The 27,749-nt window shown below is 35.8% G+C and overlaps 1 protein-coding gene across 2 annotated transcripts in view; it reads right to left on the bottom strand.

Moving 5' to 3' along the window:
* The window catches only part of Csmd3 (CUB and Sushi multiple domains 3), a 1,090,370-nt gene that overhangs the window by 567,583 nt on the left and 495,038 nt on the right, over nucleotides 1-27,749 (bottom strand). For both annotated transcript variants that reach the window (XM_051159708.1, XM_051159709.1), the window contains one exon: nucleotides 7,776-7,897. In XM_051159708.1, the coding sequence (XP_051015665.1) occupies nucleotides 7,776-7,897 (122 nt within the window). The remainder of the gene's footprint in view (nucleotides 1-7,775; nucleotides 7,898-27,749) is intronic.

Raw genomic sequence — 27,749 nt, 5'->3', positions numbered from 1 at the left:
GCATCTAACAGTAGTGTATGAAAGCAGTCCTATGTGAAACAGGGAGAATGATAAATAATATTTCTGCAGATGTTATTCAATTCCAATTTTGTCTCTGTTATCATACAATATAGGTGAATATGTTGTTAGGCCAAAAGAGACTAGAATTCAAAGGCAGTAGTCTAAGCTAAGTAAAGAGACTAAGTAGCAGCGTACATGTGGAAGATGTTTATCCTGTCTCATTTGACTCTGTAGGGTATTTGTATCTCCCAAGTGGCTCTCCACTTTGCTAACCCAAATAACAAGAAGGAAAAATGTTACAATTACCTCCTAGGTCTGTATATCTTGTTTGGATGCTGGATTGGTCAGAAAACATTTTCTCAGGATGTTGAGTAAGGAGGTCATTGACTCTAAGTGTGGCTTTAAGATAACATTGCCATCCTACACTGTGATGTTTTAGCATCAGGGAAGCACAGGTTAAATTTTTGCCACAGGTAGTGGTGGGGGATCCAAGATGGCAGCACTGACTATGCACTGTGATTGCACGATGGAGCCTAGGGACTAGGCTGTGAGCTATAGACCAAAAGACCTGGAGGGCTGTCAGTGAGAGAAGCTCCACACGGTATAGAGCATAGGTGGGTCTAATCATCCAGTTGGTCCAGAAAGGACAGGTGCCCAGTCCCGATAGTCTGAATGTATACCCACATGTGAGCTGCATCTGTGCTTAATATCTTGGACTCTGTATGTGGTACTGAACTGTGGGCGGTTCTGACCTCAGACCACCCCACCAATCCACAGAAAGCCCCAGGAACCCAACAGGCACAGGCACTGTCTCTAAAGGTCAGTTAAAAGCAAGTTCGTGGGCCATACCTGCACTCTCTCTAACTGAATTGTGGGCTGCAGAGCACCAGGGTCTGTGTCTGCTGGCCCAGGGGAAGCCATAGTATAGAGTTGGAAATAGGAAAATTCATAAGACACAGGACACTGTAGTAGAGGTAAACATGGATTTTTTTTTTTGATTCCAAATATGGGATATGAAATTGACATTACATTTTGGATATAACTTGTGTTCACTACTTTGCTGCCTTCTCCTATGCTGCTCATGATGTCTACTAATAAAATCAAAGTTATTGTTAGAAACAGATTTTGGAAAACAGGGAAGAAATTGCCTGCTTGGATAAAATATTAGAACTCAGTTTTACTTTGACATGATCTTTCCTGCCTGCTTCTACATTAGAGAGATACGCATGAGAGTTTCTAGCCTTTTTTTTTTTTTTTTAACTTGCTTTTATTTTCTAACAGTTTCCACAGTGATACCTGTCACTAAGGACAACCTAAATTGCTGTTTCTGGGCCATGGTCACTCATAGTTGGCTCATAGAAGTTATCCTTCTCTCTCTTTAGAACAACAGCTATATTTTGAATCAACACTGCAGCATATCACAAAGAACAATCACAACTTTTAATTAATGATTTAGCTTGATGGTAGAATGCTTGCCCACCAAGTGCATGGCCCAGATGGACTACAAGCTACTTTGAACTATATATTTATTTTCACAAGAAAATAATTGTATCAGCCATTTTAGGCTAAATTGTTACTATAGAAATGGAATCATTCCTTTTATAAAGCCATATAATACTCAAAATAATTATTTTCTTTACCTTGGCCAATACTCACTGGTTGTAAAATTAGTTGATATTCTAAAGGAAAACAATGGAAATGTGAGTGAAAGAAAACATTAGCATATTGCAGGAATGTTAATTAGCTGGATTGAATTTACTGAATTTACATTTAGATATGGAAAATAAAGGAGAATGAAAATGAATTGCTAATACTGAAATATAATGACTTTTAAAGGAGATAGAAGGAGAAGATAAGGGTTGCCAATATTGAAAAGGAGGTGGATATTTCAGAATATAATATAATAGTCTCAGGAAAGAGAACTTTTCACAAAGAAAATGTCCCATAATACTAATCACTGTATAATATGAATGCTTTTCATTAGATAACTTTATTCAAATATAGGATTATATTATAATATATGCCATAACATTCAAATTTATCACAGACTATATTTTCATTTTCCTTTCTTCTTGATAATTGTAGTTATTTTCTAATGAAATGTTATCATATCTGGCCCTATTTGTCTCAAACATCCCCTCTCAGATATCCCACAATATGTATGCTTCCCAATTTCTTTTGTTGTTTCTATTAAAATATTGGCATGACTACTGTAGTATTAGTGGTTTCATTATTCTCCAAAGTAGAGGTAAAGAACATCTCTAATTCTTTTTACTGAGATTTTCCTCATAAAAAACAACTCGAGTATTTCTTTTTATGTTTATTGATTGGTCATTGATATTAGTTTGGGTTTAAGTAGCTATTCACTGTACATAACAAGGTAAATTTAAACAAAATAATTACAACTAAATTAAGTATTTAATGTAGAAGAGAGATACTATTGGCTGGAATTGAGAATACAATGGTTAAGGGATTGCTGTACTGGTATGAATTAGTGATCAAATGGAAAATAAAATATCAGCATCTTTGTTTTTCCTCTAAGTGTCATGAGCAAAGTTTTCTAGATATATGCTTTCCACCAATATTTTCTTGGGAATATTCTTTTGCTGTCTGTTTTCTATCCATATGCATATCAAAGTATACATGTTATCATTGCTCTATTAATATTATAAAAGACTGCCCAAATATCTTTGCTTTCAGTGAAATATTGAAATTCTGCCTCGAAGTGAATATTTGCTCTCTGCTATTGTAGCAAACACTGTCATGGCAGCAGACACTACCAATGATTGATCCAGAACTCCGTGAATGTCCCTTGGCCTTTATTTTAATATGTCTCTATTTTTCGAATCCATTTGCTTATAAGTGACTTCAGCAATAAGCTTCTATGGATATATGATGTACTTATATACTTAGATAATACAGGGCGATTTTATTGGAAAATGTTTAGCTGATGATTATGGAATGTAGAAGTATGAGTTTTCAGCTTTCTTCTCTGATTTGGACCAGACTCTCAGGTGTGGATTACAAGATTCTTGGCATTGTTTCATTGCTTAGCTTTTGTCTATAGACACAATGTTGATTATTATTGAAATGTCCTGGTTTTTCTACCATCTTTATATTTCCATTCAGTGTTCTTCAACAAACAACTTGGTAATTCAATCTTGGGTCTGCTTTTCCATGAATCAAAACTATGGCACCAGTAGTGGGTAGAAAAATGGATGATTCCTGCTTAACTTACACTGAAATTTGCATAGTCCTGAAATTTCCAGAAGGAATTAGTGGTTTGATGTGTGTGAGGGTTAAAGGTAGTGTCAGAAGCCCAGCTCCAACGATGGAAACGCGGTACAATCTTGTCCTAAGAACAGAGCTATGATGAAACTGAAGAATACATTTCAGTTCTGGAAGCCTTTGTGGTGAGTAGAACTGAATGAATATATTGTTGGCCTATAGAAAATCAGTTTCACTGTTCTAGTGAACATAAGGAAGTAATAATTAATAGTTTATGTTTCCTCATATACAACAGATCTTTAGTACGTGCTTTTAATACAGACAAAATAATAGACCGATGTGCCTATACAGAGGTTTTTCTATACTACTTAAATTTTTTTATCGTTACACTTAACTTAAGATTTTGGGAGGTTGGGAGCTGGGAACCCTCTGGCAGAGGCGATTGGCATGGTGACTGGTGGGAATTTCTGTGGGAGGGGGGACTCTGCAAGATTTGGGCCCCATGACCCAAGCTCAGCTTGGCACGTGGCTCGTGCCCTGAGACCTAAACAGGGCTCGGCATGCGATTCAGCTGCTGAATCTAGCTGAGCTCACATGCAGTCCCAGCCTTGAGACTCTGGCTGGATTCAGTGTATGGTTTTGGGCCCAAAGAACCTAGCTGGGCTCAGTGTGCAGTTTGAGCCCAGAGTCCCTAGCTGAAGCTGATGCGTGCTTTGGGCCCAGATTCCCTGGCTGAACTAGGCAGGCAGTTTGGGCCGAGAGACTCTAGCTGAATTCGGCATTCGGTTTGGGCCCAGGGAACCCAGCTGGACTTGGTGGGCAGTTTGGGTCCAGAGACTCTAGCTGAGCTTGGCCCAGGCCCTGAGACTCTAGATGAACTTGGTGAGCTCAGTGTGTGGTTGGGCCTGAGACCCTGGTTGGACTCAGTTCTAACTGGACTAAGTGTGTGGATTGGGTCCCAAGACTCGTTTGGGTCCAGAGACATGAAATGGGCTCAACGCTCAGGTTGGGTCTATAGACGCTAACTGGACTCAGTGTGTGTGCGGTTTGGACCCCGTGACACTAACCTGGACTCTGTGAACTGTCTGGGTCCCAAAATGCTACTGGGAACCACAGACTAGTGGAGCATTAAAGATCTGAAACTAGGGAAATCACGGAGGACAGGGATTAGAGTGACCATCCAACCCTGCCCGCCCAACCTGCTTAAGTCCCTGGAGATCTCCGGTGCCACAAGGGGTCCCAGAAGGCTCTGGACACTTTGGCCTGACCCAGCGCACATTCTGAGACCTAGGACAATTACAAGACCCACAATACAGGGGAGCTAGGGATCACTGGCAGTGAGAGACCCAAACTACAGGGCTGGCCTCCTGCTATCCAGACCAGTGAAGCAGGAGAGCTTCTGGCCTAGGGAAATCATGAGAAAACGGGTGATTCTACCCTCAGGCTCCCTCCACCCAACTCTGGGAGCTACTTGCCAAAAACAGAGATAACAAGATGACTAAAGGACAGCATAAAATCATATTAAAAAAAAAAAAAAACAAAAATAAAAACAATATAGCATCTCCAGATCCCAGCTATCCCAAAGAAAATAACTTAGAGAACGCAAACACAACAGAAATACAAAAAAATGACCTCAGATTCTTAGTAATGAGATTCATAATGGAGGAGACAAGTACAATTTGTAATCAAATGCAGGAAGACGCAGCCAAACAGTTGGAAAACATAAAAGAGGCCTATAGAGAGGCACTGGAAAAAATTCAGGAAAATATAAACAACCATGAAGGAAATCAATAAAACTGTTCAAGCTCTGTAGGCTTGAAGAAACAAAGGAATATACAATCAGATGAAAGAAATCAATAGAATAGTTCAAGATCTAAAGATGAAAATGGAGTCAATGATAAATACACAGACAGAAGAAAAGAAAATGTGAGAGCTCAGAGAGGAAGGAAAGCAACACAGAGGCGAGACTGTCTAATAGAATGCAAGAGATGGAGGAATGAATGTCAGGTCTAGAAGACACAATCATAGATTTTGAAGCAACCATTAAAGAAAATGCTAAATCTGGAAAAATCCTGACAGAAAACATCCAAGAAATCAAGGACACCATGAAAAGAAGAAATCTGAGGATAATAGGCATTGAGGAAAGAGAAGATACCAGACTCCAAGGCCCAGAAAATATTCTCAACAAAATCATAAAAGAAAACTTCCCCAATATAAAGAAAGAAATGCCTATAAACATACAAGAGGCCTACAGAACACCAAATAGAATAGACTAGAAAAGAAAAACTTCCTGTCACATAATTATCAAAACACAAAATATACAGAACAAAGAAAAAATATTAAAAGCTGCAAGGGAAAAAGGCCAAATAACATTTAATGGCAAACCTATCAGAATTACACCCGATTTCTCAGCAGAGACCATAAAGGCAAGAAAGACCTGGACAGAGGTCCTGCAAACCCTGAGACCACAGATGCCAGGCCAGACTACTTTGTGGAAGTAAACCTTTCCAAAGGTTTTTTTCAAGCTATGTGCTGAAACTATTTGTGTACTATAAAATAGAAGTATGTATGTATGTATGCATGCATTATGCAAAAGGAAAACATAATTCTTGTATTAATGGATATGTTTAGTCTCACTCTCCTTCTATCTCTGTTTATCTCTGTGTTAGTCTCTGTCTATCTCTCTCATATTTATACTTAAGTAAAATAAATATGTAACATAGAATCATCAATATGATTTAGGGTTTAAAAGTATGAAAAAATTTCTATAGCACATTCCAAATAGAGATAATTTTACTAATTATTATTAGTAGTATTTTTATGTTATTATAATTATACTAATAAAATCAGTTTTTATATTTACTCATAGATAGAAAAAAGTGTAGAATATCATATTAGATAAATACGAAGAAAACTAAAAATCCTTGAAACTAAAGATAACTCAATCATGACAGTAATTTAAACTTCCCAAAGCCAATGTCTTCTATACTTTTAGAAAGGGCCACAAGTTGATGGTATTTTACATGATCATCAGACACAAAACAAATTTTCACTGAGCTAAAGTAATTTGATTCTTCCATAGTTAATAATACACTTAGTTTATGTTTATTTCAATATAATATATATAGATTTTTGTGAGACCTACCATAATGAGCATATACATTCATGCATACATGAATGCATGCACACCTACATACATGCGTACATACATATGTGTATACATAAATGCATATATACATACACATATACATACATACCCACACATTCATTATCAAGTGAATGCAATGCAGATCTTCACTACTTAATCTTAGAACCATTGTTCAGGGATTCTCATAAATGCAGAAAACATAATTACTACTCAAATGGGACCCTTATGATTATTTAATAATTCATTAAATATTTTTAATGTACTGTAAAGATTATCCATCACCCTTATAATTTGTTGAGCAAGTCTTGGGTTATCATCAAAACTATATTTGAAATCTTTATTTTCTAAACTACAAATAATTTGGCCATAGGATGCATTTATTAAAATTTGAAATAATTATTTTGAATTAAATTAATGACTGTAGTTGAATTGATAGAATATTTTTCTTATTTTTCTAATGGTCCTATTTACTATTTCTTTGTTTTTACTTTTCTGACTTTTGATAAATATGCATATAAGATTTAAAGGAATTCTAAAGATCTGCTAATATGAAAAGTGACTCAATATAGGTTATTTTACTTATTATTCACTATAAATATGGAATACATACTTTACTCATCATAATTTATAGAAAAAGGGCATTTGATTTCAGAATTGAAACAACCTAAAATGTTCTGTAAACTATATGTCAGTATGAGATACATGATCTGACATATTTTGTGGCATTGACTACTAAGATGTTTCTATTATAAGCGGAGAACATATTAGAATGTAAGGAATTGTGAATAATTTAGAATTAAAACAAAAATCACAGAGAAATGCACATTTTCAAAAAGAATAAGGATAGTGAAAACAAAAGAGTGCATATAAGTTTAGTTTCTCTTGTCCACATTTGATGATATATTTTTGTTTGGAGTACAGTGGCCTGTAATACATTATCAATGCTAGGGTCAATCAGAAAGAAAATCCAACCTTTGGAAACTTCCTCAATATGGATCCTCTATTGCTTCTGAGTACATTAGGCATCTATGTCTAATAAATTACTGAATTATTGTTAGTGACAGCAAGACACCAATGAATGCTACTTGTACATGGAAACATACACACAGGAAACACACATCAAGTAGAAAATACATCAAGTAAAGACTGTTTTAGGAAAAGAAGCCTCAGCTTGCAAACTCAAAGCATACATATCAAAAACCATTCCATGACAACTTCAGAATACGTTCATTAACATGTTTGTAACTGGAAGCAGAGACACAGGTTTTCAAATTTCTCATGTATATTCCTTTAAAAGGTAAACAAAGCTGCATCGTGACATCATGATGGAGTTACAGGTTTCTGTCCTCTCCTCATCATTGTCCTTATGAGTGTGCTTTATAAGTGCAGTTACCCTTACCTTATTTGTATTCACTGCTGTGATGACCCAGACACATTGTGCATTGCTGTCATACTGGAATGGAAAGTTGGGAGATGTAAATGTGCCACTTGGTCCTTGAAGATTAGAGCCACATGTTTTCACTGCAAGAAAAATTGAAATTTCAAATATGGGTGTATACCATGTGTCAAATCACAGTAATCAAATAGTTTCAATAGAAGTTAAGTTCAAAATTGCACAATTATGACTGCATTGAAATGTATATTATGATACTCTAATGTTGTATATTGAAATTAGAATGCTAGTTTCGTTCTAAAATTTGAAAGCATAATAGTCTGAAAATTAGTAGAAAACAAATCATAAATAAAAGTATAAAACATATTGAAATATTTTGTATTACAAGCCTTGCAGTGTTTTTACATGCCAGGAATCTGACCCTGGTATTTTAATATTTCAAGGAATTGTGATTTTAAGTATGAGGTATGATAAATATCTTCTGTATTCACCCTTTTCAGTTAGCAAGAGGCATATCTAGCTAATACTATCTTAATACAAATCCAGAAGAGAAGTAGAAATACCTTAAGTTGAGCAATTTGAAAAGCAAAGCTAGGAATTTCTTTGACTTTAATGAGTATCCAAGGACTGCTAATAATAGTGGAGAGATGTCAATATTAAATCGACTCATTTTCTTTGTGTGAATTAGACCACTAAGACAAAAGAAGGGCCTTGCAAGTAATTTTAATGAATTGACAAAGTAAGTGGTAATAGTTTCTTAATATTCCACCTCTTTCTTCTTAATGAAAATGCTAGTTTAAAAAAGGTCCCTTTTTATCCTCTTCCTCGACTAAAAAATTCCTAGGTGCTAATAACTGTGAATTGCATTTCTCTGCCTTATTTCATTAAAATCCCAGCATGTTATTTTTTTCCTAGCCTGTCAAAATACTGGGTTATCTTTTTAAGTAAGCTGCATTTGAGCATGCATTTTAATATACACTATTGTTGTAAAGGGTTTACAGCATTCTTGTTTTGGAAATCAAGTTATACTATGTGCATGTGCATGATAAGCCCACAATCATTCTTCTGGAAAACAGCACGAGGACAATTGTTCTAACTTATTTCGAGACGTAGATCTTCATGTTGGAGTTGGTAACCTAAAAGTACCTGCATCACCATTGTCATTTATTTGGATTTCGAGATAAATTTTTTTCCCAGGTATCCTAGGAATTCTGAGAACATTTTAAAAGATGGCTGCCCTCTTACTTTTATGTATTTCCAGAAAGTAAACATAAAATTATGGACACATTTAAATGCACAGAATTCTGTAAACTTTTAATTGACACAACTCTTCCTTAAACACCCTCTAACTTTCCCCTGTACTTCACTATTAGCTATAAACAGTGCCACAGACTTGGAATGAACTGTTATTAGGATGCATCTGATTTCCTGGTTTTCTTCATCTTCGTGCTTAGGAATTCTATATAGCTTTTCTTGACTATAGTAGATTGTCGCTTATCTATTCTCCGACTCTGGTTTCTTTCTTCCCTTAAGCATCCTCCTGCTATTATACTGGTCTATCTAGAATATATACTTGATTATGATACTCAATTACACGCAGACTTATGTGGCTGTTTCTTTTTTATTAAATATATTTTTTATTTTTTATGTATACATTTATATTATTACGCATATATACAATATACATATATATAATAAATTACCTACAGCGAGAGGGACCATGACACAGTCAGTAATTATGTAAATTTTACATTGTTAGTGTTTTGGCTATTTGTATTTGGCAGCCTTGAAGAAAACATCTTTCCTATCTGGTACATCTAAAATCCTTAGGGTAAATCAATTATCTATCATATCTCATCATTATCAACATAAAACATCTGTCTAGAAATAAAAGCATCTTAAGTTCTAAACAACTAGTCTAATTGTGGCTGTTTCTTATAGAATCAGTTAGAAACTGTCTAACATGGAATTCAAATTCATTTTTGTTGACTTCCTGTCCAGTTTCCTGCCCTGTTATCTTTCATATTCACAGAGTTTGCTTGTGCTAGTATTGGCTCTTGCTGTTTCTGGAATGTGCCATGCCTAAATATATAACTAGTTCTGCTACTCTCAATTCTGAAATATTTCTTCTCATGTTGACTTGAGCAAATCTTAACTGATGTAGCATTATTGTCTATGGAAGGGATTAAACAATTTCTCCATTTCTGTTACTGACTGTAGACCCTAAAGAAAACCACCCAAACAGCAAATCTATACAAATGTTCTTTTGTGAGTGACCTGATAGGCAGTAAGGCTCTAAACACTCTGAGAACTGTTAAAACAATCACAAAGTAGCACTGGTGTGAGTGATACAATCTCCTTAGCAATTCTCTGAAAAAATATTTTATAAAATACATTTACAATTATAATCTTCTATGGGGAGATTATTTATCATCTCTGGTAGTTACCAGTGATGCACTTTTCTTACATCATTCTAGTCTTGTGTTGTAATGGATCTACTCATTTTAACACCTCTGAATGTTAGATTTCTTTTTTCTGACAGTCTCCTTAATATAACCAGCAATCATCTGCAGAAACAAACTTAACCGGTGAACTCTATAGATGAGGCTGGACTGTGGGTGTGTCTGAATAAGGTTGATATGAGTGTTAATTAGGGTGAAAATACCCAGAGAGTGTGTGCAGTGCTGTTTTCTAGGCAGAGGTGCCTGAACTCTACAAACAAAGACAAAACAAGTACCAAGTTTCTATTTGCTCTTTACTGTAGTTATTTGCATATCTAAGAAAAGTTTAATGATATCATTAATTTATTATAAGATAGCTTAAAACACTATGAAGTCCTATTGTACAGCAGGATGAACATTGATAAAAACTTACTTTTACATTTTAAAATTGTAAAATGAAGGAATTTTAAAGGCTTCACCCTAACGACATATTTGCGAGGCAAAAGTGTTTAACCTGATTTAAGTTTTACATGATGTTTCTATATCTGCACATATCAGATGCTACTGCTAAGTATACAGTATATACAAATTTGGTTCCATGTGTCAGCTAAAATTAAGAAATATACTGTATAAAATATTCTATATAAAACAAGCTATTTGCTCAAGAAACACACACACACACACACACACACACACACACACACACACACACACACACACATTACTCTTGTCTGAAAGTGGATGACCAAGCCTATTTAAGCCAGGGTCTGGAATCACCTCTAAGTGTTTCAGCTCTACAATGCTTAATTGGACATTTTAGTCTCTCTGTCTTCACAAAACACTGATAAACTGTCATGAGTGAAGCAACAATGAGGATTAATCTTGAAATACATCTTAGTTATATCTGCATAAGAATAGGAATCTAATGCATGTCTTCCCTGAAAGGATTTGCATAGATAATGAATAATGATGAAATGAACCCAAAGCAGAAAATGAAAACCAGGAAAGACTGTGTAAAGAAAACATAATTAAAATCAGCAAGAAGCACACTGCCTAAGATGAGATAAATTTGAGTAAAACCCAATAAAAGTAATTTCTCCTAAAGGTGACAAATACTTATTTTCAAGGTAAAAATAGTGAGTAAGTTTACTTTTCCTCACTTAATTTTTAGTAGTTTAACTTCATCCTAAAAGTCCTGTTTATATTTATATATGTTATTCTGATTTAATCACATAGAATATGTTATGGAATATATACCTCTTTTCAGTTTAAAGGTATAGTATATTTATTTACTTATTTAGACAGCACTGGGTATTAAGGTGCTCAAGTGCTTTTGAATTTTGTAATGAGTTTGGATGACCAGACTCTTTCTTTCCCTCCCTCTCCAAGTTATAGGAAAAGAGAAAACACAAAACAGGAACAGGTGTTTTACATAACCATGAAAATGCAGGAAAGACAACACCAGGAATGCCCTCAGTGTGTAGATCTGGGAGATTAACTACTCCCTGAGGAGTCTAATTGCAAAGTGTTCCCTATAAACAGAATAAAAGACTTGAAAGTGGAAGATAGCATAAAGCATCATGCATGGAGGCAAAGTAAGTAAACTACCTGTTAAAAGGACTCTTAAATAAAATAAAATATATGTGGTAATGAAAATGTTAATATTTTCTCAGAGCTGAATACTCATGTTTGCATGAATTGCCAGGAAATTTTGTATCTTTTTTTCTGTGAAAACAATGTTTTTTAATTTTTATTTACTTTTATTTTCTCCTTATGCATTTATATTATTCCACATACATACAATAAACTACCTACATCAAGAAGAACCATGACACAATCAAGAATTATATAAATGTTACATTCTTAGTATTTTAGCTATTTGTATTTAACAGCCTTGAAGAAAACATCTTTCCTATCTTGGTATACCTAAAATTCTAAATGTAAGTCAATCTCCAACACATCTTGTCCAATTTTTAAGAATAATTTTAAGTGGTTTTATGTCTTAAATTATTAAGGGAGTTTTGCTATCTTGTGTTTTCTCAGTTTATGCTGATGTGTGGAATGACTCTTTGATGATGTAATATCCAGTCACAATCTTAAATATGGAAATTTCATTTGGAATATTTTTTGCTTAACATGCAAAAGAATTATAGTATCTAAAAAGTTTTATTATGTTTACATAAGTTTGAGTTTGTACCCACTGTACACTGATCACTACCAGGCCTCACCTTCCTATCACTGTATCTTCTGGCATTATCCATGTCCATATTGCAGGGTGAACCAATATTAACCAGATGTGACGGTTTAATTATGGATTTAGACCTCAGTGCTGTAGCCTGGTGGACTTTGAAGAGGCTACACATCAAAAAAGAGTGAGGCTCATCTTCCAGAATCTATAAGTTTCTAATTGTTCTGAAGTAAATGTAAGGCCCTGTAACATTCCCCAATTTTCTTTCTTTTCTCCTTTTTAGTACAGTTTATTTATTTATTTATTTATTTATTTATTTATTTATTTATTTATTTATTTTTATTCACTTTACATCCTGGTCATAGCTCCATCCGCTCACTCTTCTTAATTAATTATTGATGGTCCTGGTCCTGTCTGAACCAGTGAGGTAACTATAACTATGTGAATCAATGCCTGCATCAAGTCTGGGGGATGACGTTTCGGAGCCTTTCACCCTACCTTCTCTCTCTTCCCTATTTCCTGTATCTTTGACTGAAATGTCCTCTAAGCCTCATAAGAGATGGCATCAGTTACTGATTTAAGACTCAGCCCACATCTCCGACTTACTTTGTGCATTTGGGCAGTCATGTGTCTCTTCAATTACTATTGTTTGTCATAAGGAAAAATCTGTGTAATGGTGGCAGTTATTGTCATCTACAAGTGTCAAAGCATATTTAGGAGACTGTTTTCTGCTATGTCAGTTTAGCCAGCAATCCAAATTATGCATCCTGCATAGGCTTCCTAACTGCCTCGCCCCCTCCCCCCACCTGGTCCCGGTGGTTAGCAGGATTATAGATTCAAGCCTTGGGCCCATTGAGATGGGTCTTGAATTCCTACATAGAGCATGTGCTTTGTGTGCCCTTCACCAACAATTAAAGCACTATCACAAAGGTGGACATTTTTGCTTTCCAAATGGGTGTTGTATACTCTGTTTATCTTTCCCTAATCTTACAAGTTTGTCTTCTTAATGCCCGTCTCAACTCTGCCTTTACCTTTCTAGCAACATTATTTTGACTCTTTACTTATTTTTAGCTGTCATCTCTTATTCCTGTTTCATTAAGCTAACTCTTTCCTCACTGTTCCCTTTCATGTACTTAGAAAATATTAATTGAAGGAAAAAAAAAAAGGTTCTGGAAAAGCAACTGCCAATTTTGCTTAACTTTGTACATGGAGATTAAGAGAAAAGTTTGCATTTTGTAAAAGACTAAGAAAGAAATCTGAAGGATCAAAAAGAATTGGAAAATAAAGAAGCCTTAAAATGAAACTACAGTGCAGAGGAACCTAGCACCTCAGAATTTGGCACAGGTTATCTGGGCATCTGAGAAATTGCATGCATAGTATGGTATGTTCATACTGAAAAAACTAGGTGATTGCTAGAAATTTTCAGATTCTATGAGAAGGTTTTAAGTCTCAGAAATAAAATTCTAGGAATGTGTTATCTTGACATGGCGACAGGTAAATTAGTTTAATTAGAACTCAAAATATTAATTAGTAAAAATGAAATTATTCTTGGTAGCTGAATAGTGTTCCATTGTGTAATTAGAACTCAAAATATTAATTAGTAAAAATGAAATTATTTGTTCTTGGTAGCTGAATAGTGTTCCATTGTGTAAATATACCACAGTTTCTTTAAACCATTCTTCAGTTAAGGGACATCTAGGTTGTTTCAAGATTCTGCATATTATGAATAAAACTGTTATGGACATAGTTGATCAAATGTCCTTATTGTATGGCAGAGCATCTTTCGGGTATATGTCCAGGAGGGGTATTTGCAGGCAAATGAATGGAACTAAAAAAGATCATCCTGAGTGAGGTAACCCAGACCCAGAAAGACATGGATGATGTATACTCACTTATAAGTGGATATTAGCCCAACATAGATGTCCTTTGAGGAGAAATTCCACTCTGCATGGGTTTGGGACAGATACTGGGACTCTCAGATGGACTCTGGGCAGAGTGTTGAGAGCTGTATGAGTGGGGGGGATAGAAAAACCCAGAGGGGTGAGGTGATCCACAGGAAGACCATCAACGCCAACAGATCTGGACCGAAGGGGGCCTGCACAAACTGATGTACCATGGACAACGCATGCAGAGTACCAGGCCCCTTATTCAGATGTAACTGTCAGACAGCTAATTCTCCATGTGTGTGTTTAGGGTCAGGGAAGAGATAAGACCACCTCTGACATGAACTCTGGTGCATGAGATTTGATCACTGTCCCTTGCCAGGCAGGCCTTGCAGGCACACAAAGGAATGGGGATAGAGGCTACCCTGATGAAACCTGGTAGACTGTGATCAGATGGTGGGGGCCACCCCCACCCTGTCAGAGGTCTAGGGGAGGGTAATAGGGTGGAAGAGAGAGGGAAGGATGGAATGGGACGATAAGAGCAAGGGGATTACAACTGGGATGTAACGTAAATAAATTATAATAAATAACAGTTTAAAATGAAATGCCCATATTAAATTAAGAGAAAGATATATTACACAACTGTCAAAGTCAAATGTTATATGTTCAGAGACCTATAAAAGACCCACCAGATAGCTGGGATGGGTTAAGGTAGAAAATGGAGAGATGCATGGGTTACCTGGCAGGCATTTGTCAAAGTAGAGGAGGGCAGGTTTACACAAAGTGTTCAGGATATCTAAACCTCAGCCAAGTATATGCAAGTGTTTTAAATTTTCAATATAAAATAAGAATGTGAGTGTTTATGTTAAACAATTTTCAAATACTGACAAGTCAATTAAAACATGTCTTCTTGAAAACATTCTTTTGGACTACAAACTATTATTTTTATAATGTCTGAGCCACAGCTTTGTTATATGGAATAAAGATAGAAGATAATTTTAATGACATTAAGATTAGAAATATAGTTTTGATCTTAGCTATCCTGATGGGTGGAAGATGGACATATGCTCAACCATGTTTGTCCAGCCTTATTCCAGAAACTGGAAACAACCTACACGCCCCTCAGTAGAAGAATGGATAAAGAAACTGTGGTACATTTACACTAAGGAATACTACTCAGATATTAAAAACAAGGAAATCCTGAAGTTTGTGAGCAAACAGGTAGAACTAGAAATCATCAATGTGAGTGAATTAACCCAGACCCAGAAAAACTCACATGATATATATTCACTCATAATTGGACACTAGCCCAAAAGGGATGTCCCATGAAATTCTTCACTAACAAGAAGAAGAGGACAGATGCAGGGACATCCTATTGGGACTCTAGGTAAGAGAAGCATGGGAGAATGGAGAAATAGAAGGATCCATAGACTCCTAGAAACCGACAAGCAGAACATCATGACAGGCAGATCTGGACCTAGGGGGTTCTGCTCAAACTACTGCATCAACCAAGCACAATACATGCCGCAAACACTGAACTCCTATTTGGATCTAGCCAATGGACAGGACATTCTCCACAGTTGTGGAGAACTGACTGACATGAACTCTGGTGCTCCATATTTGAACACTTCTCCTTGTTAGGGAGGCCTGGTGGCACTCAGAGAAAGTATAAGCAGGCCATCAGGATGAGACTTGATAGGCTGTGACCGTACAGTAGGGAAGAAGGTGCCCTTCTGTCACAGACCTAAGGGAATAGGATATAGAGAGGAACAGGAGGATGTAATTAGGGGGATAACAATGGAGATGTAAACTGAATAAATTAATTAAATAGAAAGAGTAGAAATATAAATACTAGATATATTTCAGTTATAAGACTATGGTTAACAATCATACTTCCTCTGATTTTCAAAAAGATGTTATTTGTAAAGGAAATATAAAATAAAAATTCTAATTTAGTTTATTCTCAATGATGACTTCATCTCATTTTATTTACCCAAATTGTTATTTGGGTAATAATTTCAGAGTCACAGAAAGCTGCAATTACAGTACAGGTTATTATATATGTATGCAATTCCTCAGAATGCTACTCTCCTATTTAAAACATGATTTATTTGTCCAAAGAAATAAATTATAATTGGTACATTACTATTAATTAAATTCCAACATTTATTTAAATTTGTTAGGCACTTATTTTTAAAACTATTTTTTTTTTCAAAACTGCCTTTCTGTTGAAAGCACCATATTGGAATTATGCACCATTGTTCTTTCGTTCTTTCCTTACCAACATTTTATGTTACTATTTTAACAATTGCTATATTATTTTTGGATGTACACTTAGTATGAAAATCAGTTCCTTTAATAAAATCAATTCTGAAGGAGAAGTGACAATGAAATTCTGAGCTGGGGCAGCTTGGGGCCAGTCCCCAGGCAAGGCAAAATCACACAGGTGATAGTTGACACAGAGCCCTCGGTTCACACCGTCTCCATCATGGCATAAACACCTTGGCAACACATTCTCACAGATTTCTTCCCCATGCCCCCGAAGACTTAGTTAGTGACAAAGAGAATCACTGCAGGATATTTGAAACTCTGCCGAAGAACACAAGCTTAGTGGTTTAAAGGTCAGTAAACAAAACTACCCTGAACTTTTCAAGATGCCCTGGGACCTCTGTATCTTGGGATCTTCTAGAAAAATATAAAATGTCTTTTTTTCCCCTGATAATAATATCATGGCTGTGGGCCATGGAAGCATCACAGAGTGCTTTACAATAGTCCGCAACCATTAGCATCAACGAATGTGAGTGATGAGATGCATCGCTATGTCAGTGCCTCTCCGCCTCTCAAATTCACGCTTTCTCACTGTGTGCTTTTGCAGGCCCCAGAGATCGGGGGTAGAGAAGGCCTTCTCAACACCTGTACCAATTTGGATTAGAGAAAAGGATCGCATTGCTGTGGGGGTTTAAATGGTTTTACCTAAGGCTTAGAGACATCCTTCCCTCTACTCATACATGCTCTTCTCATCTTAAAATCCCCTTTCTGGTTGTGACAATCAAAGGATGTTCTCTGGGACAGGAAAATCCATGCTTCCTCCCAGGAAGAGCCACTGAGCTTTTAAGATCTTGACTTAAAAAAAAAAAAAAAAAAAAAAAAAACAACTTTATCTGAACTTATTAAAATTTATAGTCATGTACTTTGTTCTTTTTCATTATTACCTCTGTGAGTAAGAAAGTCTAGTAAAAGAGAAATATGGGGCGCAGGGTAAGTTCATTTCTTGTGATAATAGGAAAATGACTAAGGTCTTAGAACATTCTTTTGATAATAAAAAATGCTATGTCATTATAACAAAATAAGTTAAACATTTATTTTTCATTCATCTTCATTATTTACCAAACCCTATTCTTGTTTTAGGGAGTTTGTTTTGTTTTGTTTGTATTCTTCTAGAATATACTTTGATCTGAAATTCCTCCAAAGGCCCAAGTGTTCAAAATTTGAATGTTCTTATTTACACTAAATCTCACTAGGAACTTTCCTCACCTTGTATCCTCCCAACCCCTCTCTCTCACTTTCTCTCTCTTCCCACTTAGCTTCCCTCCAGTTCTTCTCCCACAGGGGTCAAACTCCCTTGGCATATCAAATAGGACTCGGGGCTTCATCTTTTACTGAGTCTAGACAAGGCATCCCAGGAAAGGGATCCAAACGCAGGCAACATTGTCAGAAACAGCCCCTGCTTCTGCTGTTGGAAGTATCTCATGAGGACCAAACTGTACATCTGTTACGTATGGTGGTGGTTTGGTAGGTGGAGGCTAGATACTTCCCATGGCTGCTCTCTGGTTGGAGGTTCAGTTTCTGTGAGCCCTATCAGGAAAGTTTGAACCAATCGTGAGGATCTATTGATGGTGTAACCTTTAAGATTATTCTTCATACACATTATATATATTTCTACTCTAATATGAGGTATTGTACCCATATAACTCAATTAAAATACAAGGTTTACTTCCAATATTTTGAAAGTGTTATTGCAGGCTGCTTAGGAACAATAAGGTATCAAAGTTAATTGTTGATCAAATCATGGTCATATCAACTACTAGTCTATTTTTATCACAAGAATATACATCCTAGATGTAACAGATAGATATGATTCTATAGGAAAATAAGGTAAAATAGTTGGATAAGGTCTTCAAATCCTTAGAGATAGAGAATATGGCATTTAAAGATATTTTTATTATTTTAAAGATTCTTTGACAATAAGGCAGGATAACCCGGCAACACCCAACCTGCCTCAAAGAACATAATGAGCATCAGGGAACACTTTTATGAAGATGGCTTCAAATGAGGCAAACAAGACACTGGGGAAAATGTCCTCATTTCTACCATGGACTGAATTCTGCCTAAGAAAGGGCAAGCTTGGAAGGAAGCAGATCAACAGCCAAAGTACATCCTCAATAGTTCCTGCCTCACAAATATGTCTGTCAGATATAGTGAGCCAGAAGGCTGAAGATGATGCTCCAATATTATAGAGAGTTTTGGGTGACTGCTCATGTAGCAAACTGTCTCTATCATCTTTTTATATGGGAAGCAGCTAACCTGCCCCGTCTGTATACTCAGGTAATTACTTTCATCCCTTCTCAAATCTCTGATGGGGTAAAGACCAAATAGTTTAGTTTTACAATTAAGCTTAGTTGTTTAGGGGTTAAGATGACTATAGGTCCAGATAGATGTTTTAAGTTGACAATGGCAAGATATGATAGCTTTTGATTTACATTCAGAATTTTAGATGCACCAAGATAGGAAATATGTTTTCTTTAAGGTTGCCAAATAGAAATAGTCAAAACACTATGAGTATAACATTAATTTAATTCCTGATTGTTTCATGGTTCTTCTTGCAGTAGGTAGCATATTGTTTAATATGTCTAATGATATAAATGTATATGCAAAAATAAAATAAAATAAAATAATGCCCCCCCACATACAAAAGATTTGGGGCCCATTTGAAGGTAGTTGAACACTAAGTGATTGCTATTGAAGGGAAATATTGAAGCCTCTGTTGGTTTGTCTTTCTGGTTTTTTTTCTCAGGTGCCATAAGATAAGGAGTTTACTCCACTGTATCCTGAAAATTTCACATCCTATCTACGGAAAAATATGTCTCTAATATCTGCACAACCTCATGTCCAAAACAACAGACCAGTCAAACATGGAATGAAATCGAAAGCCAAAATAATCTTTTCATCTTTTAAAAATGCATTATTTCCAGGTATTTTGTTATAGCAGTGGGAAGCTGATTACAGTAGTTATGATAGACATATATAGGAAGCAATCATACTCAGGATAATATGGTCTACCACTGTTTTACATTTTTAAATTAAAATATATTATTAGTTATTTACTCCTATTTTTGGCTATCTGTCACCATCAGTATACTGTAAAATGCTGGGAAAGTGCCAACATAGAATACTGGTTTGTTCTTAAGCCATTATTAATCATTAATTCAATAATTTAAAATTGATCAATAATTTAATGAAGCTACACCCATAAACCATCACAAAAATGACTGCCTAAAAATCAGCTGAACAATGACAACAGCCATAGATGTGCTGAAGTGGATTGAGGAAGGCTCAAATGGCTTCAACCATAAACAAAATAATCTAGGCATGTTCAACCGTACACAAAGTATTGTAGGCAGTATAAGGATTGCTGAGAATGTTATCCAATACCTAATGATTATCCCTGAATATAGTAATATATTTAACAATATACAGATTGGTCAGGGTGTATTTAGGAATATACATGCATATGATTACACACACACACACACACAAACACATACACGTTATGTGTGTAACATTCACTAATAGACAAAGATCTTTGGTTTGAAAGAAAACAAGAAGGTGTATATTGGAGTGACCAACTGAATAAAGGGAAATAACAACTGATGTAATGATACCTAATTATCTAAAAATTTTCATGAAAAGATCTGAGATATCAAATAGTTTATATATATATATATATATATATATATATATATATAATACATGCTCCTAGTTATGGTTTCTATTGCTGTTCTAAAACACTATAAACAAAAGAAATTTGGGAAGAAAGTGTTTACTTAATCATATAATTTATAGTTTAGTGTTCACTGTAGTCAGGCGAAGTAACTCAAGGCAGCAAACTGAAGGTAGTGGAAGATGCTGTGGAGGTCATGCAGGAGTGCAGCATAGTGATTTCTCCTCTTGGTTTGTTCAGCCTGTTGTCTTAAAGCACTCACTATCACCAACAAACTGACAGTAACGCCTAAAGTGAACTGTATGCTCCCATTCAACCTGGAAAATTCCCCCCAGGCTTACCCATAGACTCATCTATGTTTTTTTGTTTGTTTGGTTGGTTGGTTTGGGTTTTTTTGAGACATGGTTTCTGTATGCAACCTTGGTTGTCCTGGACTTGCTTTGTAGACTTGGTTGCCCTCAAACTCACAGGGATCTGCCTATCTCTGCCCCTCAAGTCCTGGTATTACAGGTGTGTACCACCACTCCAGGCTTTGGGGAAATTCTCTAAATTGAGGTTCCTTTCTTCAAAATGGATCTAATTGTCATAAAATTGACATTAAAACTAACAGCATACTTGCCTAGCACACAGCAATCAAATTAACTGGGTCTTGAAGACAAAAGCCTTTCCTCAACTATGTTCATAGTACCTTTATTTGTAATAGCTAGAATCAGGAAAGAGTGTATATGTCACTCAACCAAAGAATGGATAAAGAAACTGCGGCAAATTTACACAGTGGAAATCATGAAATCTGAAAACAAATAGATAGAACTAGAAAAGATCATCCCGAGTAAGGTACACAAGACCCAGAAAAGCACACATGGTATGTACTCACTTATAAGCAAATTCTAGCCTTTCAGCACAGGATAAACTACATGGCACAGATCCAAAAAGATAAATAACTAGGAGGGTCCAAAGAAGGACACTTAATTCTCACTTAGAGGCAAAAATAGAATAAAAAGAAGTAGGGATTGAAGATAGGGAAAAAGATAGGAGAGAGAATGCAGAGAGAAATAAGGGTGGAAATTAGACATGGGGAGAGTGGGGCCAGGAGGGGAGAAGGCCTGTAGAGAAAAGAGAAACTGTAGTGTGGGAATCTCTGTGACAAGCCAGAGACCTAAGTCAGAATAGGCCTCTGGGAGGATATGAGAAGAACTATAGCAACTATAGCTGAAACTGCTAGTAGCAGGGGCCATGGAGACTGAAGTTGACACCCTCTAACTAGACAACACTCCCTAGCAGAGGAAAGAATACACCACAGAAACTTTGATCCAAAAGTTACCCTGCCTTCAAGATGCACAGGGATAAAGATAGAACACACAGAGATGAGATTGAGTGAATGTCCAACCAATGTCTGGACCAACTGAAGACCCACTGTGTGGAAGAGAGCAAACCCCTGACACTGTTAATGATACTGTTATGCTTACAGAGAGAAGCCTATCAGAGTTGTCTTCTAAGAGGTTCCACCCAGCAAGAATTTGAAACTGATGCTGAGACTCAAAGCCAAACATTGGGATATGTGTCTCAAGTCTTGTGGATAAGTGGGAGAAGGAAAAAAGCAAGTAGAAGTAACAAGAGCTCCACAAGAAGACCAACAAATCCAACCAACCAGGTCCAAGAGGGACCACTGGATTCTGAAGCACCAACCAAATACTACAGACGGGTCTTCTGCATAGAAGTAGCAGATGGCCATTTAAGGTTTCTTGTGGGTCTACTAGTAAGAAAGGGGGCTTTCTGTCATGTGTTTCCTGCTTTAAAAATATTAATTTGTTCATCTTGCAGTCCCTCTCTCCCTCTTGCATACCTCCTCTCTCCCTCCCCTAGTGCTCAGAAAGGGGAACACTACTCCTTTAATATCTAACATCAGGGTTTCAAGTCTCATCTGAACTGTCTTAATAGTCTCTAAACAATGCCTACATAATGACATAATGCCTTTCTATGAGGAAAAGTGTATAGAAGTTTTGCCCCTGTACTATGAATTACTCTTACTTTTTATATGATTAAAATAATTGAAATTTGTGTATCAATGCTGAGTAAAGCATTGCAGAAGAATAGCAATGCATACATTTATTACCAGCCCCCTGAAGACTAATAATTGGCTTACAAATATGAGAAGCTGTGCAATTTCTATCATTATTTGTATAAGGTAAAACTAGGTCACAGATTTCCTGTCCCAGGTGGCAGAGAAGACAGGCAGAAGTTGAGCCCTGATGTCATGCCCCAAAATTTAGTCTGTTGAATGGGTTTTGGGTACATTGCCTTTTTCATTAATATCCTAACGTTAACACAAACAATTAACACACGTATTAATGTCTGTGAATTTATTTTTTAGAAAACGTAGAAAATATTTTAAAACAGAAAATAAACTTGTTTTATGTTATTATACTTTTGAATGAATAAAATTAAGTTAAACACACTCTGGGTTTCTTTTCATAATTTTCACTCTAGTTGTCCCTACATTTTCCCCATTATATTATACATCTAATTCCAATAATTGAATTGCCAGGAAAATTCCCTGCTACATTTCTGTCCCAAATAATAGACCAGGAGAGTAATGAGATGCCATCTTTCCACTGATGATACTCAGCTGTGCCATTCATTTCTTCTGAACTCAGATGTCACTGTGGTGCCATGATCCTTTCAGCAGCCAAGAGTGGAGGAGACAGGCTGGCATCCTTCCAAATCATTAAATACTGAGAGACCTGGCTGACATGCTTGAAGAGATGCCTAGAGACTTTAAAAAAGGAGGGTTGCATTTTCTCAAATGAGGTGACTCAGAGTACTAGCCTAGCATCAGTCTATTTCTAGCTCACAATCTGCCCAAGAACTTCCAGGCCGCACCTAAGGAAATTCATGCCATTTTGCTCATACACTTAGCTTGCACCTTGCAAACCTTACTCAACAATCTCATTTTAACCCAGGAAACATTAAAATGGACTTATGAATGTCTATGGTGAGCATGTAGGATGCCTATGCTGTCCTTGTTAAATAAAACCTTCAGCTTTTTAAAGGAGAAAGAAAGCTATCTATCTGAAGCATGCAATATAGATGGAAAGTGTATATTAACTGTTTTTAAGGACGTAATTTTATACTAGGCTACAAGTGCACAGAAATATTACTGACTCTCTCCTCCCTTTCTACCTCTGGAATGCCTTAAAAGAGGTTATACTTGAAGACAGGTCCTCAGGATGAAAATCCTCATAATTGGCCTTGAGAGCTTCCAATGTAAGACACCTCTCCTATGATGCTCTGACAAGCATCTCGATCATCACTGTAGAGGTCTCAGAAATAAAATTTGCCCTCAGAATGTATTTCTAAGCATTTAATAGATGTGAAATGAGAACACTTCATATATTAAAGAGGATACAAGAAAGTACTTGTCAACTTATAAAACTTATAAACAACTTTTACAGTGTCATAGAAGTATCCGATAGTCACTGTGGGCACAAGTGGTTTATTTTCCATTAAAATTCACAAGAGAAATAAGACCTCAGTACCAAATCCATCAGAATTCATTGAGTTATGATAGCATTTCTCTATGTGGCTGAACTGCCATTAAATTAAGTAGGTAACATTTCTTGCCATGATTGCCCATCCTTCCTTAGAAGTGATGATCATATCTTTTCTATATTATTATTATGTAGATTGAAGGCAAATAAAGCTCTTGGCAAGACCAGAGCCACTCAGAAGCATGCTATAAAATTACTTTTTGTACCTAACTTTTAATAGGGTTTTTATAATGATGTCATAATCAATATCAATTAAGGAATTTCACATTGTAAAGCAAAGATGTTTTAATCATATAATACAGAGGACACCCTCTCACTGTCGTGCTACAAAGAGAAGCTTCTGTGTGAAAGATAGCGTTTGATTTCCTCAAGTACATGCAAATCACACAGACTAGTTTTCAAAACCAATAATCCATTTCAATGTTTTATTATATTCTAATTTTCAAAAACCATATATGACTAAAGAACAAAAGTTTATTATTGTGTGACCTTGACAGTCGCTTAGTAATGATTTTCTGGGGGACAATTTCTCAGTAATCAATATACCATCAGTCTTACTTAGTAGATTCATGTATTGGCAAGATATTCAGTTGTGTGACATGGGATGTTTAAAAGACATTATATATATACAATCAATACTGTTATCCTCTTAAATGAAGATAGTAACAAAATGGCTCCTAATGATATATAAGGCCAGTAGAGCAGTAAATAGTTCAACCTTCATCAGAGAAGTTTCTACTTGTAGTAGAGTTCATTCACATGGGGCCAAGTGTACAATGTACAGAGAGTGAGAGGTTTTGGAGCACTCAGTGTTTAAAGTGACATCTCGATCATCTCATTCCCCATTGGAGCTTAGGAATATATGTGTGAGAGGAGGCAGAAATACTGTAAGAACCAGAGGTGATGGATGACTCCAAAGAAACTGCCTTTTTCTAACTTAACATGGATTATGCCTATATGGACTCACAGAGACTGTGAAGCCATTACCAGGCTCGAAAACTTCAAACAGTATACTATCCCAGAAGAGAGAATGGGGAGTAGACTCAAAGTCCCATGCCAAGGGAAGAAGCTATTCAGTAGGTTCTGGGAAAGAAGAATCAGTTTTCCTCAGCAGATTGACATTGGGTATATATCAGCAACACTCATGCTCGGGATTAAAGGGTCAGCACAAAGCAGATGCTATAATTTAATAGTTATTGTGTGTTTGTACTTGCGTGTACACATGTTTTAAGGTTGGTTTCGTTTTTAGTTTGGTTATTTTTAAGTAGAGAAAAAATTTAATGTTGGATGGATAGGGTTAGAGAAAATCTGGGAGGAACTAAGGGAGGGAAAATAAGATGATAAAAGATTTCGTATGAAAGTTAAAAACAAGGTTGGACTCGGGGATGTCTCTCTTTTCCTTTATCTTCCATTCTTATGTTTAGAGATAAGGGTGGAATAAAAAGAAGAGGGACTATAGAAGTACATAGGGACTATAGAACAAAACAGATTACTCAATCTACTCACCAACTTAATGCCTTAATTTAACTCACAAGGTTAATTTTAACTCACTGGTATAGAATTTGGTATATAAATGCAAAAATAAGTTTAATTTTAGATATGGTGGTATAGAATTCACATGTAAGATTATTCTTCGCACACATTATATATATTTCTACTCTAATATGAGGTATTGTACCCATATAACTCAATTATAATACAAAGTTTACCTCCAATACTTTGAAAGTGCTATTGCAGGCAGTTTAGGATAAACAAGATACACAAGTTAATTGCTATTTGATCAAATCATGGGCTTGTCAATTACTAGTCTATTTTATCACAAGAATATTCAACTTAGGTGCAACAGATAGATATGATTCTACAGAAAGATAAGGTAAAATACTTAGATAAAGTCTTCAAAAACCTCAGAGACATGCAGAACATGACATTCAAAAATCATTTTATTATTTTAAAGATTCACTGACAAGACAGGATGACTCTTGGCAACACACAGCTTACATCAAGGAAGATGTTGAGCATCAAAGAACCTCCTTATGGAGATTGCTTCAAATGTGGCATACAAGCTACTGAGCAAAGTGTCCTCATTTCTACCACAGACAGAATTCTGCCTAAAAAGGAGCAAGCTTGGATGCAGACAGAGTCAATTGCAAAACTTTGCCAAGTCAGGGTAAGCAAGTCCTCAATAGTTCCTGCCTCACAAATATGTCTGTCAGATATATTGGGCCAGAGGGCTGAAGATGATGCTTCAATGTTATAGAGAGGTTTGGGTGACTATTCAGCTAGTAAACTGTCTCTGTCATCTTCTCATTTGGAAAGCTACTAACCTGCACTTCCTGTATACTCAGGTAATCAATTTTATTCCTTCTCAAGTCTCTGATGGATTTGAAGACCAGATAGTTTAGTTTTACAAATTAGCATAGCTCTTTAGGGGTTAAGATGTCTTTATGTCTAGATAGATGTTTTAAGATGATAATGATGAGATATGATAGATATTGATTTACATTCAGAATTTTAGACACACCAAAATAAGAAGGATGTTTCCTTCAAGGCTGCCAAATACAAATAGCCAATACACTAATAAAGTAACATTTATATAATTCCTGATTGTGTCATAGTTTTTCTTGCTGAAGGTATTTTATTGTACATATGCATAATAATTTAAATGTATATGTAAAAATAAAAACATATTTAATAAAAAAAAAAGATCAAAGTACTTATCTAGAGATATACTTAACATACATTTGTTCAACAAGATTTCTGAGAACTAGGAAATGCTATAATAACAAAATATAATTCAGTAACTAAGAATTTATACATTTAAAATATTACCTTAAAAAACTTATTTTTTCTTGTTCTCTACTCTCTTGCAGATATATTATCGACTATACTTCACACTGAATCATACCTTTTATGACAGTCTTATTTCACACATTTCAGCAAAGGAAGAAGAATAATTAATTATATTTATTACTGTTTTTATGACAGGATACTTGATGCCAAACCCACACAGCACACCTCCTTAGACTTTCAAATTTTACAAGTAGCCTTTGCTTTCCCCTTTTTTATTAAAAGTGTCTTCATTCACAGTTATGAGGAACACAATTTAGAATCCTGTTATTGAATAATCAAGGCACTGATTTGACCAAGCAGCTACCCTGCACATTTAATATTAGCATCTGTACCCTCTGGCAAACAGTGCCTTAAACATAGATGCCCATTGATTGGTGAATTCATTAAATCTATTGATGGGACTATATTCCTGCACATTTTATACCTAGTCATTCTATCTTTATACTTTGAGAAAAGTGGTGCTTTTATAAGGGAGATGATTCTTGCTGATATCTTCAACAATGGGGATGTTATGAAATGCTATGAATTTAAAGGGAAAAGAGTCTGCTTTTCCAGGTATCCTATTTGACATGGGCTTAACTCATTCTATTCAGATTGCCAGTCCACAGATTTTAACGTCATAGTTTGCTTTAAGTGAAGTGGAATATTTCAAAGAATTCAATTTGAATCCCTCATGGCTAAGGTCTTGATATGCATAATGTAAAATTCGTTTTCTTGTGTTATTCTTTAACTAGCATACTATATAACTTGTTTCCTTATAGTGTTTTCATACTTATGTTCTTTTTATTGACTCAGCCCGCAGCCCATCCCCCACCCCATACTCTTGTCTTCCCTGTTTGCCTTTGTCTCCACTATCTCCCTTTGTAATTTCATATCACCTAGTTCCTGTTAACTTTCAACCCATCTCTCTTTAAAAAATTCCCCTCCTTTACAAGGACATTTTCTTGTTTCAAGACCTCTGCCCATATTTGATTTCATTTTTAACATTTAAAAATATATAAATTGTAAGGAAAACCTGAAACCAAGAAAGGACATACAGTATTATTCTTTCCGAGACAGGGTTAAACCA

The sequence above is a fragment of the Acomys russatus genome, chromosome 17, assembly GCF_903995435.1.
Source record: "Acomys russatus chromosome 17, mAcoRus1.1, whole genome shotgun sequence".
NCBI lineage: Eukaryota > Metazoa > Chordata > Mammalia > Rodentia > Muridae > Acomys > Acomys russatus.
This window is presented reverse-complemented; position numbering and strand designations above follow the sequence as displayed.